Raw genomic sequence first — 14,798 nt, 5'->3', positions numbered from 1 at the left:
CTGAGTCCTGGTTGGGCTCCAGCAAAGCTCATCCGGTCCAAGATAGAAGGGCAAAAAGTGAAAAGCGCCCCACATTTTCTTTTGCCTCCAAAATATAAGAGTGCTAACAAGATCCACGTCCTCTTCAATAGCCTATGATGAGCTTGATGCCATACATGTTCTGACAAAGGATCTAGAGAGTGGAGGAATTATTCCGTAAGGAGTGCAGCATTAGTTCTTTTGTGAGATTCGAGGATAAGAGAGACATGCTCATACGATTTTGGTCAACGACGGCGGTCCCTCGTCCTTGTATTCTGGACTCTGCACAATGTTTTTTTTATTATTATTATTATCATTCCGAATCTATTCTTCTGTCGCCCCCAACCGAAACTTACTAGGAGGCATATTTATGCATTTTTCCTTGGACAAGTTTCAACATTTTGGGAATCCATAGCATTCAAGACGCTTACAATGGTTATCTCATGTTAAAGCGAAATGTCTATCTATTCAACGATCCTATTATTCCCAAGCATGTTTTAAGAGACAGGGAGAAAAAGGGAATTCACAATGCTATTTAAATAATTGGTTCTCTCCACCTGGTTGCGAAGTCATTTTATTTATGATAAATATCGTAGCCAGGTACTGGACCGTGCTTTTTTTTTTTTTTTTTTTTTTTTTACATGCGAGGATTAGAGTAATCAATAATGTCGTAATCTACACACAAGAGATCATCAATGTTGGGACGAATGATTTCCTGAACGACCTTGACGTGTTCAGGCGCTTTCTCATAGGTCTCGAGTGCAGCTCTATCCTTGAAGATCATTGTGAAGGCATGGGTATAACCCTTGGAACGAGCAGAAAAGTTGGCACCAAGATGCACAGATTCAACCACTCCTGGGAGCTGATCTTTCAGGGCGGCAACGGCCTTGAGGATGTCGTGTGCCTGGTCTTCGCTCAACGAGGGCTTGATCTTGAGGAGAATAGTGTGAGCCAGAACCATGATGCTGAAGGAAAAAAAGATATGAAAGAGAATTAATCAAAGGATGTGAGGAGAATCAAGGAAGATAGCAAAACAGGACCGCGAATATCGACTTTGTGGCTCATTTTTCATGACACGCTGTTCCTAGAAAGCTTATTGGATGAAAGGTATTTTCTATGCCCTATACCAAATGTCACAATGCAATTAACCAATGTCAAGCATTCGCCCGCTTTTTTTATTCGACCTTTTAATATAACTATTGACCCCTGGTGCATTTGAATAGCTTTTATGTGTTCGTCCTCTTAATCACGTTTGAGATTGTTAACGATATAATATTTTGCCTTAAGTAGGACCAGCAAGACTAATCCTGTTCAAATAGTCAGTAATTATACTTGTCTATTCTTTAAAAGCCCACTTGAAGGGGACAAGCCAAAGTGGGCTTTCTGCAGAACCAAAACAAGTGCACCCCTGGTATACTAAATTTTGTGATAAGCTGCTTCGTAACGACGTCTTGAAAACATTTCTTGATCTCTACCACCTTACTCATCACAAGTTGACAGTTGACAGTTGACAGTTGACAGTTGACGTTGCCTTAACTCAATGTCCTGTTTCGATGCAACCTGTTGTGGAAATATCATTGCGTGCGCTTTTTCCCTTCTTGAGATATGCATCCTAGCATTGTGGAAAAGCGGTGATGAATTTGAAGCAACTTGGCAATCCAACGTCTGTCCTCAAGAAGACAGGAGGGGTTCACGCTGGATTTGAGGCCTCACAACGGCAAGAGAGTGAGGCCCTGCCAGGACTAAAAGGGTAGATGCAAGCGGAAAAACCACACACCTATGCTTTATCCCGTTTCAACTTAATTCTTTATGATTATGAAAGTATTCAACAAGAATCAAGCAAAAGAGATCTACCGGCTGACCAGAACTTCTGAGGCTGCATGGTTATGTCAAACTTTTTGCATCTATTTCACGCACAAACAGCATGCGCCAGTTCAACGCACAAGTATCATGCATCATTTCGTGAACAAATGCCACTTTTTTTTTTTTTTTTTTTTTTTTTTTGTTCGGTTCGTGCTATAGCCTCTGAGCCATGTGATAGGATTTAGCATAGAAAACAACCACATTTACCGTTAAGTGTTCAGCTCACCAACTAACCTTGGTGTCCTCGCTATCATGGGCACCGCACTGTAGAAAGAGAACATAGCGATGGTCTCGGAGCCACTCGTTTGAAAGCTGTTTTATGCATCTGTATCTCTATCAGTAGGAAAGCATTGCACAGACACAAGTAAACCAAAAGCCATTCAATGGTTGCAAATGACTCGTATTGATTGCTCCTAATTGATCTTAGGGCCATCACTATTCGACGCACAGTTAGTGGTCAAGTTGGAGACAATTAGATTCCAAGCAGCTCCATCTGGTATTATTGGTTTAGGGCATTTCTACTTCTGTGACTGAAACAAAAAAAAAAGTGAGAGTAATATCCCTTGGACCGTAGAACGGGCAAATTCATCCTTTAACTTTCATCAACTCATGGACATGGCCAGATTCAGTTCTTCGTGCTTCCTACGAGAAGAAAACAGCCGGCTATTGGCTTCTTACCACCAAATGCTGGTGTTCCGACTTGCTCGATTCGCATGTCAAGGATGCAATCAAAAAATCAGAGAAAATCAAAGCAAAAACCAACCAGCAAAAACCAATCAGTAATAATCAATCAGTAAAAAAAATCAATAAAATCCATATAGCAAGCTGTGTCATTACGATACCACTATATTCATCTTTAAATAGCCTCCGCTCCTCTGCGCATTTCCCAACTTTCATCTTCTTCCACCCAAACTAAAGATAAACGAGTGTCTATCTCTTTTATTTCCTACCTCCTTCGTGATTTCTTTTTGCTAGAGGTATGCTACCGAGTTAATCTCCATACTGGTCTAAAAAAACGATTGATTGCAGACTCACACAGCTTGGATATGGTGCTGCTGGCATTCATAGATATTTTACCAGCGCACGTTGCCACCATACCAGCCGCACCAGCTTCCTGGAATATGGTGCCGAAAATACTGGTGGGAAGTCCCTTGTTCATAGGGCATCTCAAATGCAACCCTAGAAGTTTAATCCCATCATGATAGCAGCAAGGACTGCGAGAGGTCTCTGCATTAGCTCTGCGAAGCGCTCGAGGAAATAAAATTTGTAAGTGAAAGGATCATAGTTTTCATATGCTCGAGCAACACCATGGAGTGGAATGAGCACCCGCTAGTAAGGACAACGCAGCGCTATTGTGCGGTAGAGCCATGTCGGTCACCGGCTAATATATAGGTATTTCAGGCCACACTGTACCTCACACAACGAGCCATATGACACAGCATGTTTCCCCCCAAAAGACCAATATACAACAGCCTTTACTCATAAAACAACATATTGAGTGGACGCGTCTTTTTTAATTTAATTACGTAAGCAGCAGAGCGGCCTCAGGAAAATAACTTAAATAAATAAAAAAATAACGCGTCCACTCCCAATCATTGAATCATTCCTCTTTGCATTATTATAATTACATCTGCCCTTTCGTTTACGCACATCAATCCTCTCATTTATTCTCCTTCCTTAGTTCCAACTTCTCTGTTTCTTGTTATCCACTTCTAACACTCATTCTATTTTCGGCTTCATAAAAGGCAATGGAAGCAAATATGTTGTTTTATGAGTAAAGGCTGTTGTATATTGGTCTTTTGGGGGGAAACATGCTGTGTCATATGGCTCGTTGTGTGAGGTACAGTGTGGCCTGAAATACCTATATATTAGCCGGTGACCGACATGGCTCTACCGCACAATAGCGCTGCATTGTCCTTGCTAGCGGGTGCTCATTCTACTCCATGTAGCATCGAATGCTTTTGCTAACTATTGCATTTTTATCTTAGTTTATTATATCTGTAGTCAAGTACAGGATGTCCACTAACGTTCCCCTTTCCAAAGTCCTTACAAAATGAGCAAGGGGATCAGGCTACTTTCTATCTAGGGAAGCTGGGGATGCAGACCCAAAAGGCTTTGTGCTCTTTAGGGCGAGCCGTGCGATCATAAAGCCTGCTGAGGTTGCTGCAGAGTGGAACAAATTTATGAAGAAATTCAAGAACAGTGATTCCCCTCAATGGAGAGACTACGCAGAGAGCGCCCCTTTACTAACGAAAAAAATGGTGGCAAGTTGGTCAAATGAAACTACCGATGGTATGGTACAATGAATTATTTATTTTAGATGTCATGGGTGACCATATTTTGCTGACTATTACTCTAGGATCCCCTGCAATTACCATAGGGGAAGGCAGCATGCCAACGCCTGCTGGTCCTCAAAATGGCGAGAATGGCGAGGATGATGGTGGTGCTAATATCCAGTCAAGTCCTTCTAGCTCAGGTTCGCCATACTCTAGTGATATTGAAGCTTTGAGAAGCATCTCTGGCACTATCTCCAATAATACCTCTGAGACTACTACCACCACCGATACTAACACTATCCTGGTAAGCGAAGTACAAAGAGAGAAACGGAAGCGGTCAGCGAAACCAAGCAAGCGAAAAAAGCAAGCTTTTGTTATACATGCAGTGGCACATCAAGAATTATCCACTTCATCAGATTCGACTTCTAGTTTGCGTCAAAGATTTAAAAAATTCCAGATAAATGCTGCAAAACTTGTGTTGCCTGGTCGTGATATTTCTTCGCTGCTTCCTGAGGCTTTGTAAGTCTACTATTATCATTATCATTATCATCATTATCATTACTATTATTGTTATTTATCTTTGACATGAGCTAGGTCATTGAACGGGATATGGTGGACTGATCAAGCGTCATTGGGCCTATCCAGCCAGGAACATATGTCGTATCTTGGCTCTTTGCGATCTGTGTACTCCCCTGCCCCTCATGACGACCTGCAGTTCCTCACTCTTAAGGTGCAAGCAATATTACAGAGTCTGCAATCGGAGGAGCAATTGATGGACAGTATACAGGCGCTGTACGGAGGCAGTATCGAAATGAAACGGGTAGTGAGGATCTGGCAGCGGCTGTAAGTCAAGTTGAAAACAGATTACTTGATACATTAACTTGCCTATGTCTTAATACCGCCCCTCTAAATTTATAAATAGCGTGGAGATACTTCCAACCAGTTTTCAGGCCCATAACGAGCATGGAGAAATGGGCTTCATCTTGACTCGTCTACAATGTTTTCTAGATGTTGTGTTTGGACAAAGAAGCAGCTTTCTCACATTTTATAATATTGAACACGATTCTGGAAACGCTTCTAAGTCAGGATACGAAAAGGGCGTTCGACCAGATTTCTTCGTTGAGGTACCATGTCGAGCCCTCTCAAGTGTTTTTAACTCAGAGGTAGTAGGTATTTTGGGTGAAGTCAAGCCCCCTGAGAAGGATCGTCGGGAGTGTATAAGAATCCATGATTTCTGGAAACTCACTAGGATGGCAAAGGATGAGATAAATTCCCAGATATCGAAGGGAGTTCTCAAACCAATGGTGATATGCATCCAGGTATTTGGATTCCAACTCAATATGTTTGTGATGACCATGAATCCGGATGATGGCCTGTATGTCCTCCACAAAGCAGCAGAAAGCTTTCTGCCAAGATCAATAACTGATGTGTCTGGAACAGGATATGTCATTTCAATTTTTTTTCATGTCAAGGTACGATACTCTATAGTTAAGTCTTAGAATGTCTTTATTTTATTCTTATTTCTTAAACATGTCAAATATGTAGTCACTGTTAATAGCATTTCAAGACCAGCTCAACAAGACAGAACCCCACAGCACAGACATGCCTGATCCTCCTCTATTACAGAAGTTTGTCCAGAGTGATGTGATCTTTCCAGAATAGTTGGTTGCTTACCGTATATATTTATGTATTTCTAGTTGTATTATTCATTTCTTTGTATTATTGTTGCTATTATTATTATTTTTCTTCTTCACTTGGGCATATGTTTCAAAGTTTTTACAGATTTGTATCCATATTCGTTACTGACTGATTCCAGTAACTATAGCCTACAAACATTACGTAAATGATTTCGAATAAATGATAATTAGGACGTGAATTGGATTAACCTTAATGATGAAGCGTAGCAACGCAAAATAGAGAGATCTTTAATAAGTGTTGCTAACTACAGTACTAAGTACTGAGAATTGATGATATAAGATGACAGCCGGCCCGATAGGCATGATGTATTTCTCATTGCCACTGCTCTTGATTTGAAAGTATACTACCCGATGTTTACCTCCTTGGGATGAAACCCACAGTACTGCACCCTCGAAAAATAATCCACAGGGTTATCCTCATAGGGAATCCAAGTTCGAACAACACGACGTTGCAATCGCTCAAGTAGGCGCCATATCTTAATTAAGGTCTTATTAACATAGCTGTTTGATGAGGAACCTTTTAAGAGACAATGGTAGAGAGTTTGGTTGTCAACATATATATGTACAGGACCATTCTTTTGAGCGAAAACGCTTATCCCTTCGTCCGTCACAAGGGCAAATTTGCCATTATAAATGGGCTTAAAATCCAGCAATCCATGGGCATTGTCTTGAAATTTTATTTCGATGTCGAAATAAATGACCGAAAACTAAATTGTCATGGAGCTATCCTGGCTTCTTTATTTGTGCAAATAAAAAACTTATGAAAACTTTCGCATGACACTAGCATCCCCTTGGGAGTCCATTGTATCGTTTATTTATTGACTGATCTAATATAACAGCGATAATATTCGCTGCCGTAGTATCGACTTGAAAGGAGGGCAATCTGAGTGGTTTCATTCTTCCGCACCATGGAGCTTGACTAACTTGATCTTTTCTTGTACAGCTCGGCAAGACTTGATTTGTCACATCGTTCGCTTCCTCGTCTTCTTGCATTCCCTTGATATATCTGGCTTGGTAAACAGCTTATAGAGTTTGTTGGGCCTAGTGAAACCAGAGGGAACCACAGCAACATATCATACCCAAGGTGATACAAATATCTCTGTTGGAGTGAGTGGTGAATTGTGTGTGGTTCAGATGTAGTGGACATAAACGGCGAAAGAATGCATCGAAAGGATGTAAGCGGTTATGAGAGCAAGGAAGAAGGGGTTGGTATGCCTGTTAAAGTCCTTGGCAAGAGAGCATGAGTAGCAGTTGTGATCAATGGTATAGTTTCTAGACCCTATCTTCCACGTACAGCATTGTATTATTGTTGTTTTCAGACCTGGCACCAATCATGCGAGGTATTTCTCTTTCTGAGGGTTCCTTGTGTTAAACGGCCAGACAGAAAGCTTAGAAGAGATACAGACACAACGGTGAAAAAAATGTATGTGAGCAAACAGTTGCTGTGGACTTTTTTTTTATTGTTTCGCAAATCCTGTTTCCTTTTTTGTTCGTCAATCACTGTGTGCACGAATAAGCAGCTGAAGCATCTCTTTGATTTCTGTAGGCTCGTTCCCATCCTAGGCTCGTTCCCAGCCCCTTCACTTTAGGTGACTCAAAAAGGAAATGGAATTTCCTGTCACCTTTATAAAGTGAAGAGGGATGGGAACGAGCCTACTGTACAGTCACCTGAAACAAAGATTGGACAAAAAAATAAAATATTGAAATAGTTACGTAGGGAAGCGTTTCCTTCAATCTCTTTCCTTCCTGTTTTTCATATACAAACAGCTTGAGTAAACCACCATGGCGAGACACTTAGACATTGAGAATAAAGGTATCATCGTTGGAATGCACCTCGCGGGCATGAAGGCTGCGGAAATCGCATTGCAACGCGGTGTACCCCGAACCTCTGTTATTAATATTATCAGGGTGTACCAAGAAAGAGGCACCACTGCTTGCACTCCGATCCCAGGACGGCCCAAAGTACTAAGTGAACGGGACCTCAGGAGCATCGTTCGCCATACTAAGCAGAATAGAAGGTGTACTCTTAATGATATCACTAACCAATTGCCGAACAAAGTTTGCGAGAGGACAGTTGCGAAGGCATTGCATTCACTGGGTATTTTCAGCCGGATTGCAGTAAAAAAACCATTCTTAAAAGAAGGACATATAAAAAGGAGGCTGCAGTTTGTCAAAAAATATATGAGTTGGTCCATGGAAGACTGGAATCGGGTAGTTTGGACTGACGAATCATCATTTGAAGTTGGTGAGCATTTTCGTCAAATAAGAGTTTGGCGTAAAGTAGAGGAAAAGTACGATCATGATTGCCTCGCACCCACTTTCAAAAGTGGTAGAACAACTCTGATGGTCTGGGGGGCGTTCACAGCAACCAGAAAGTCTCGGTTGGTTGTATTTGAAAGAGGTCGTAAAGATGAACGGTGTTTCGTGGAAGATGTATATCAAGGCGAGCTAGCCAGATTTATGGCTGAGGTAGGGGATGGCATACTTATGGAGGATAATGCTCCAGTTCATACTTGTAAGATTGCAAAAGAATGGCGCGAAAAAAACAGCATCCCGAGGATTCCAGACTGGCCTTCATGCTCCCCAGATTTGAACCCTATTGAACATGTATGGTCACTTCTTGCGGATGCACTCGATAGGCGCGCTAAAGGGCCAAGAGATCTTCCCACTCTCACACGGGCTCTTATCGAAGAGTGGAATAATTTACCGCAAGAGAGGCTGGCCAGCCTTGTCGCTACCATGCCCGAAAGGCTGGAAGAAGTGAATGGGGTCGATGGTAGGAACACTCACTATTGAACCTACATGGCACTTTTGCTACTCTAACAATGCCGTCTTCAAAACCCCAATAAATAACAGTATTGACCTCTTTAGTGAGCATGTAAAATTTCATGTGTATTGATGAAGTCTTTATGTATGTTGCATATGAGCTGTTTGTCCAGGTTGTTCAAAAAAAAATCAAGAAAATCCATTTTGTCCAAACTTTATTTCAGGTGACTGTACATGTATAAACACATTTTACATCGCGGCGTCTTTTTTTGTTCAAAACACAAGCGTTTTCCATTGGTGCCTCCAAACAAACTTTATTTTGGTGGCCACTCCACAATCATCCCATGGTTATAACAATCCCTAGGAAAGGATCAAACGCGTCGGTATCAATCTCGCTTCTGTATTTCTAGATGCATATATTTTGGTGATTGGTATCATCTATCAAATTCACACATACACACACCAAACGACCACCAAAAACCACCACTCTCGCTTCTGCTCTCCCTCCATCCACAAGGCGCTGCGCAATATCACCATTAACAAGGCATCGTCCAGTAAGAAAGGGTGCTTAGATAGCTTTTACTCCAAGCAATAAGCGCATGCAACTACATCACCCCTATCTCCGCCAGTGATGCCGGAATCTGAGAGTCAATGAATATCTCTGCTTTAACGCAATAGTACTGGGGCTGTTGGAACAAAGAGCATCATATGAAGCCATTCTCTGATAAAAAGACTTTTTTTTCTTTAGTTGTTACCTTTGACAAGGATATAATCACCGAGTCATATCTGTCAATGCATTTATTACCCCTGTTCAAAATTATAAATCTTCTTTTATTCATTAAATTCCTCACAAAGCACAAAGCAAGGGCCACTTTGGATCTTTAAACCATAAAAAAGCTCATCCTTTTATACCTTTGTCGCTCTTTTTTTTTTCTTTTTCATTTCTTTTCATCACCACCATTTTTCCTTTTTTCTTTCTCTTTCGCTTAGATATTGACCATGGGGCTGAAGTCCTTCTTCAAACTGGTTGCGGATCGCGGGGTTTTACCTTCGGAAACTGACGTGGGCACTTTCTTGGCGGCAAATCCTGACCATTCTGTTCATGTAGATCTCCTCGGTACGTTCTATTACGACATCCTCCACAGAGTCGTCCATGCAAAGATGAAAAACGAATCCATCATCGATGTAGGAAGGTCCCTGGCTCTCGTGATAAAGGATCTTTTCATAACGGACAACCTGACTATACATATTGGTGGAGAACCTTGTACTGAGAAAGAAAAAGCAAGGACAGAACAGCAAGCCATAAGAGAAAAATATATGGATGCTTCGGAGAACGATATGAGCACCTTCGAGAGAAATTCTTGGAGTGGGGTATGGACTCGTCCTCAAGTCATGAGGCGCATCCAGAGGGGTCTTCGAGAAGTCCACACCCTGAGCGTCCAGGACAACGATCAGCTGGCAACAGGCCTTAGTTCTGTCTTCGATGTCTGTCTGTGTGCATATGAAGCGGACCCATGCATAGGGCGCCATAATGAGGAGAATGATAGGATCGTGATATCCCAAGACTCTGATTTTTTTGCGTACGAACGAGTCTGCTTCCTAGTGCGACCCCTTCCGCACCGTAGACGGAAGTTTGGGGTTTACGACGTAGACAACGTTATCCAAGCACTAAGACTGTCATCACACGCACATCTGGTGTTATTCTGTGCCATCGCAGGCAATGACTACTCAAGGAACCTCGAGACGTTAGGCCCGGTTAATAATCTTCGATTAATTCGAAACGTTGCGTGGAACGAGAACTACAATAAAGTGCTTCGGGACTACCTAAGGGAAGCTAGTAAGGTGTTGGGAAGGAACGCAGCCTCTGAAGAAGGCCGTTTCAGAGTAGCTCTCCGTGTTTTTACTTCCGGCCATCAAACGTCGGCCCAAGCATTACCATTGAACAGTGAGTTCGATAACTTCAAGCAGCGTCTACTCAATGGAAAGGATCTTCGCCATAGAATGGCTCAGCAAAGGCGAGCGCAGCGCCGCAGAACGTAAGAAGGCTCAATCTATAGTTTTGGCCTTGAAACCATACGTCCCCAATACTAATCGTTAGTCCCTTTCTTGGATAATGTAAAGGCGCACCATCATTATATATAGCGGAAGGGTCACATAGGAACCAGTTCCGGCCCATCTTTTCTGACAAGGCGAGCATATTGGATGGGCGCACAGTTGATATCAGTAACTGCCGTCAGCACGATAGGCCGGCATCCACCACGTCGGAAAAAGGTAAAAAAGAAGCAACAGAAAAAACAAAAGCGGAAGCACAAAGGCAAGAAGCCCCACAGGGCTAAAAAAGAAGGTGCACCAATTAAGAACTTGAAGGATGCTACGAAGGTTGATCACAGCTACAGCAGTAAGCACCCTATCAAGCCCTTAACAATTGGGTCCCTTAAGGCCTCCATGGCAAGGAAAGGCGGACTGGACGCAGATGAAAGGGATAGTATTGCAAGCCAGATCCGAGGGGCAGTTGTTGTCCTCAACCGACTACGCCGACGTGCATACTGGGCGATTGCCTTGGACATTGAGAGGATCATGCGGTTACCAGGGGCAGCAAAGTCGAGGAAAAAGGCACTGGACGAGGTCTTGGATAGCAATGATTATTCCTTCCGTCTCGCCACCCTTCTTTTGAGTGGTCAAGGTGGCCCCAATTCAGCTTACGCGAGGGCAAAGAAACAAGGAAAGGCGGTAGAAACGCCCCATTATCTCCTCGCTTATGAACATTTCAAGGCCACCGCTGAACTTTCCCCAATAAAGGAAATAGACATCACATTGGGGGACGTGCAAGGCTTTGATCCCAAAAAGATCTCATTTCCAAGAGCGTCAGAGCTACTAATGGGCCAAGTACAGACATCATTAAGTCAGCACTACAGGAACGCAATGGTATAGCTTGTGTAAGGTATTTTCATGCATATTCTGCAATCAAATGCTCTTTATTCAGACTCTTTTTTTTTTTTTTTTTTTTTTTTTTCTAGTTTGATGTCGAGAAAACAAACGAAGATATGAGCGACATTGAGCTTTTTTTGCGGGAGAACAAAAAAGTGAAAAAATACTCAGACTTTCCTACGTCCCCCTGGTCACCCGGGTATGTGTATCATCCCTGTGTTTGGAAGGGATACGTACAATGAGTACTTTCAATGGATGAACGAGGAGTCCCAGACACAGATAGGATCAAAGAATTTGGATGTGCTTCAAGAGTTCTACGAGTCCAGATGGCACCTGAAAAAAAAATGGGACCTACGAAAGGCCAACGAGCTACGTTCGACTACGCGGTACAGTGAGCGTTGAAGATGCTCGGGGAAAAAGGAGTGCTTGTCGTCGGCCTAGGGTCCTTTGAAAGTAGTAAAGGAGTTCCCAGCAAGCACACTGCTATAACGAGGCACCTTGTCACAAAGGTATGGCTTTTTTTAAAAAAAGTAAGAAAAGCTGGAAAGCCATAGAACCCTTGCTAATGAACGACTGTCATTTGAAACGCTTAGGTCAAAGCACGAGGACACTTCGCTGTAGGGGCGCATGAATTTTACACCAGCGCCCGCTGTCCCCGACCCCTCTGCGATAGCTTTTTAGAGACGGTGTACCCTCACTCTAAACATTGCCGGACATGTAAGGTATTCTTCAGTAGGGGCGGAAAACATCGCAAGAATCGGCCTTGCTCAAATTGGGAGGCAAGAGAGGCCTGCAAAGTACAAGCCCACGGAAGAGTCGCCTGCTCCGGCTGCAAAGCGCGCACGACGCTAGACACAAGTATTTGGGTGCCAGCACACCCACAAAAAATTTGTAAGTAGTGAAGCAGGCAGCGAAAGTTTCTGTCTCAAAAATACTTGGACCCTCCGAGGTCTCAGGAGAGTGATTAATTCTTCAAAAATATCAAGTCGTCATGCAAATCATCTGATAATGTTCTCTTCTCCACTGTTTAACTGGCTTTGCAATTCTTCATCATTTTCATTGGCACCATTAACAGAACCACAACGGTCAGGAATATTATAGGATTGTTTCTTGGATCGTTGGTGAGATGTTTTCTACGTCGGTGCAAGTCAAGGAAATCAAAAGTTGTTTTTATTATTGTTGCCAGGCGGGAGCTTTTTATTAAGGACCCGCCATGACCGTCACATTGTCTACGGTGCCATGGGCGTATGTGTGTCACCTTTCTTCATTGAAAATCCGACGAGAAATAAAGAGAGTAACTAAATAAAAGATCCCTCTGCCCTGCAAATCTGATCTGCATCTACTTCTTGAGTCAAAAGGGTAGTGTGAGTGGGACATACGTCCATGGTACCCATGACAATGTGAATAGGTCGTCCTTCGTAGACCATTCAGTAGACCATAATTTTCTGACCTTATGTATAAAAACGGAGGTGCTCCTGAGGTGCACTCCCAAGCCTCGGTACGTAACAATTGGTATCCTCGTCCCAGGTGTTATTGACAGTGTTGCCTCTTGAGTTTACGAAGGGACATTCAGGATTGTTACGTCGATGACAGTTGGAGTAGCCGTCTTCACTCCGTGCGGTGTTTTCCAGGATTGGGCGTGGGTAATTTTTACTGTATCTCCTTTCGACTATGTATGGTATCCGAGAATTATGAACCCTACATGGTCCATGTGTCATGTTGGGATGTCACAGTATCGTATGCTAGCAGGACACCGTGTCGATCAGGGATCTCTGCAGACACAATAGAGTCAATATCGTCTGCTGTTCGAGGCTTTGTCCCTGTCATCAAGGATTATGAGGAGATGGTGATGCGACAAATCACGCTTCTGGGACTCGACGACCCAATTGTAGGCAATCAACCTTTCCTAGAAGCTCTCTTGAAAAGATCACCCCCAGAGTATTCTTTTTGAGGTTGAACACGTGCATACAAAGGTCGGGTCAATCAGGACTACTTTTGCTAAAAGGAGTCAATAATGAAAAGATTTGGACGATATTGCTTTCAATGATGATAAGACTAAAAGGGATGAACTAGGCATATAGATAAGTTGACCTTAACATAAAATTGCTTGGTATGTTGACATGATTAAGTAAGATATTATACCTTTCTTTGAGAGACAGTTCATATCGGGATTGTGGATATCGAGCATATACCGAGGAGGCCTAAGAATACCTCCCTCCATTCGCTGAGGTGATGCTAGGTGAAGAGCTATTGTCGTCGTTAATAGCGAGTAATAAGTTAAATAATTAAACATGCATTGGTTAGACTTAATTGGCTCTTACTCTGTTTGCCAATTATCGGCTATTATCCATCGAGCCAGGACCATATACGTGTGAAATCTTTTATTGCCAAAGAAGTGAAACAAAGCAAAGTGAATAAAATCTGCTCCGCTACCAAGTGGAGCTGCATCTTCTTGAGCCAGGACGTGAAGAAAGAAAAAGAAGAAAGAGAGAAAAGAGGAGATATATGGTCCTGGCTCTCGGATAATAAGCTTAAGTCGTCATGTTATTCGACTTGCCCAGCGACTCGCACACTTGGGGATTCATTCCATATCCGTCCAGCATTAGACAGTAGGTATTCAGCATAGCATTTATAAACAGGTAAGGCGCCATGGCAGGTATTTTTAAGCAGTTTGGCGTTAGTCTATTCCAGGCCACTTTTATAGAAAGAAATACATGCGTAAGCGGTTTGTTGATCTTTTTATGTTAATTCGAGATCGTTATTTGCCTCGTTAATAACTTGTAGAACGAAAAAGACGGGATGATGAGAGATATCATTGTCAGTCACTAGGTTTTACGTACTGAAGCTTAGCACGTCCATTTAATTAATAAGGTCAGAGCATCTGATCATGACGGATCTTTAATAAAAGGCCCCCGCCTGGGAACAATAATAAAAGCAGTTCTTGATCTCTTGATTTCGCCATCAAACATTTCAGAATAGAGCTCCAAAGTCTATAATGTTCAATAGAACTGCACAGACCATAAAGGCCATGTTCCTGAAAGAGGAAGAGCCTTGAAGGATTGTTTGTTAGTGGTGAATATATTTTCTGATGAGTTGCAGGCGTGTTTGCATGTCTTACATGAATGATTCAAAGAAACAAACGTGAAACTGAGGAAGAAAAAAAAAAAAAAAAAAAAAAAAAAAGTAATGGGGCAATGGGTTGTGGATGAAAAAAGAATGTTTACGCGTCCTCATTATTTGGATTTGTGTG

At 42.4% G+C, this 14,798-nt stretch overlaps 4 protein-coding genes across 4 annotated transcripts; all 4 read right to left on the bottom strand.

The window, feature by feature from the left end:
• Positions 1–655: 655 nt before the first annotated feature.
• BCR41DRAFT_398816 (stress responsive A/B barrel domain-domain-containing protein) lies at positions 656–979 on the bottom strand (the record flags this gene model as incomplete). The annotated part of the gene is made up of 1 exon (XM_022028997.1): positions 656–979. The coding sequence occupies one exon, from the start codon at positions 977–979 to the stop codon at positions 656–658; it is 324 nt and encodes a 107-aa protein (XP_021878831.1).
• Positions 980–4,292: 3,313 nt separating this feature from the next.
• Positions 4,293–5,607, bottom strand: BCR41DRAFT_388334 (hypothetical protein; the record flags this gene model as incomplete). Its single annotated transcript, XM_022027996.1, has 2 exons — positions 4,293–4,525; positions 5,286–5,607. 2 exons carry the CDS (start codon positions 5,605–5,607, stop codon positions 4,293–4,295), a joined length of 555 nt encoding a protein of 184 aa, XP_021878830.1.
• BCR41DRAFT_388333 (hypothetical protein) lies at positions 5,500–7,074 on the bottom strand. Its single transcript, XM_022027995.1, has 4 exons — positions 6,779–7,074; positions 6,214–6,521; positions 5,620–5,976; positions 5,500–5,598 (listed from the first exon to the last, which is right to left on the bottom strand). Exons 1-3 carry the CDS (start codon positions 6,999–7,001, stop codon positions 5,908–5,910), a joined length of 600 nt encoding a protein of 199 aa, XP_021878829.1. The 5' UTR covers positions 7,002–7,074; the 3' UTR covers positions 5,500–5,598; positions 5,620–5,907.
• Positions 7,075–8,957: 1,883 nt separating this feature from the next.
• On the bottom strand, positions 8,958–10,150 carry BCR41DRAFT_388332 (hypothetical protein; the record flags this gene model as incomplete). The annotated part of the gene is made up of 4 exons (XM_022027994.1): positions 8,958–9,026; positions 9,235–9,306; positions 9,376–9,427; positions 9,669–10,150. 4 exons carry the CDS (start codon positions 10,148–10,150, stop codon positions 8,958–8,960), a joined length of 675 nt encoding a protein of 224 aa, XP_021878828.1.
• Between the last annotated feature and the right edge of the window lie 4,648 nt (positions 10,151–14,798).

This window comes from Lobosporangium transversale (assembly GCF_002105155.1).
Source record: "Lobosporangium transversale strain NRRL 3116 chromosome Unknown BCR41scaffold_34, whole genome shotgun sequence".
NCBI lineage: Eukaryota > Fungi > Mortierellomycota > Mortierellomycetes > Mortierellales > Mortierellaceae > Lobosporangium > Lobosporangium transversale.
The sequence above is the reverse complement of the archived record's forward strand: the minus strand, read 5'-3'. Positions and strand labels throughout refer to the sequence as shown.

Coding starts and splice junctions, on each gene's coding strand:
- BCR41DRAFT_388333 (XM_022027995.1), bottom strand. CDS start 7,001: ATGTCCACTACATCTGAACCACACACAATTCACCACTCACTCCAACAG. Junction 6,522..6,778: donor GCTGTACAAGAAAAGATCAA/GTTAGTCAAGCT, acceptor TAAAATTTCAAG/ACAATGCCCATGGATTGCTG. Junction 5,977..6,213: donor GTGGGTTTCATCCCAAGGAG/GTAAACATCGGG, acceptor TGTAGGCTATAG/TTACTGGAATCAGTCAGTAA.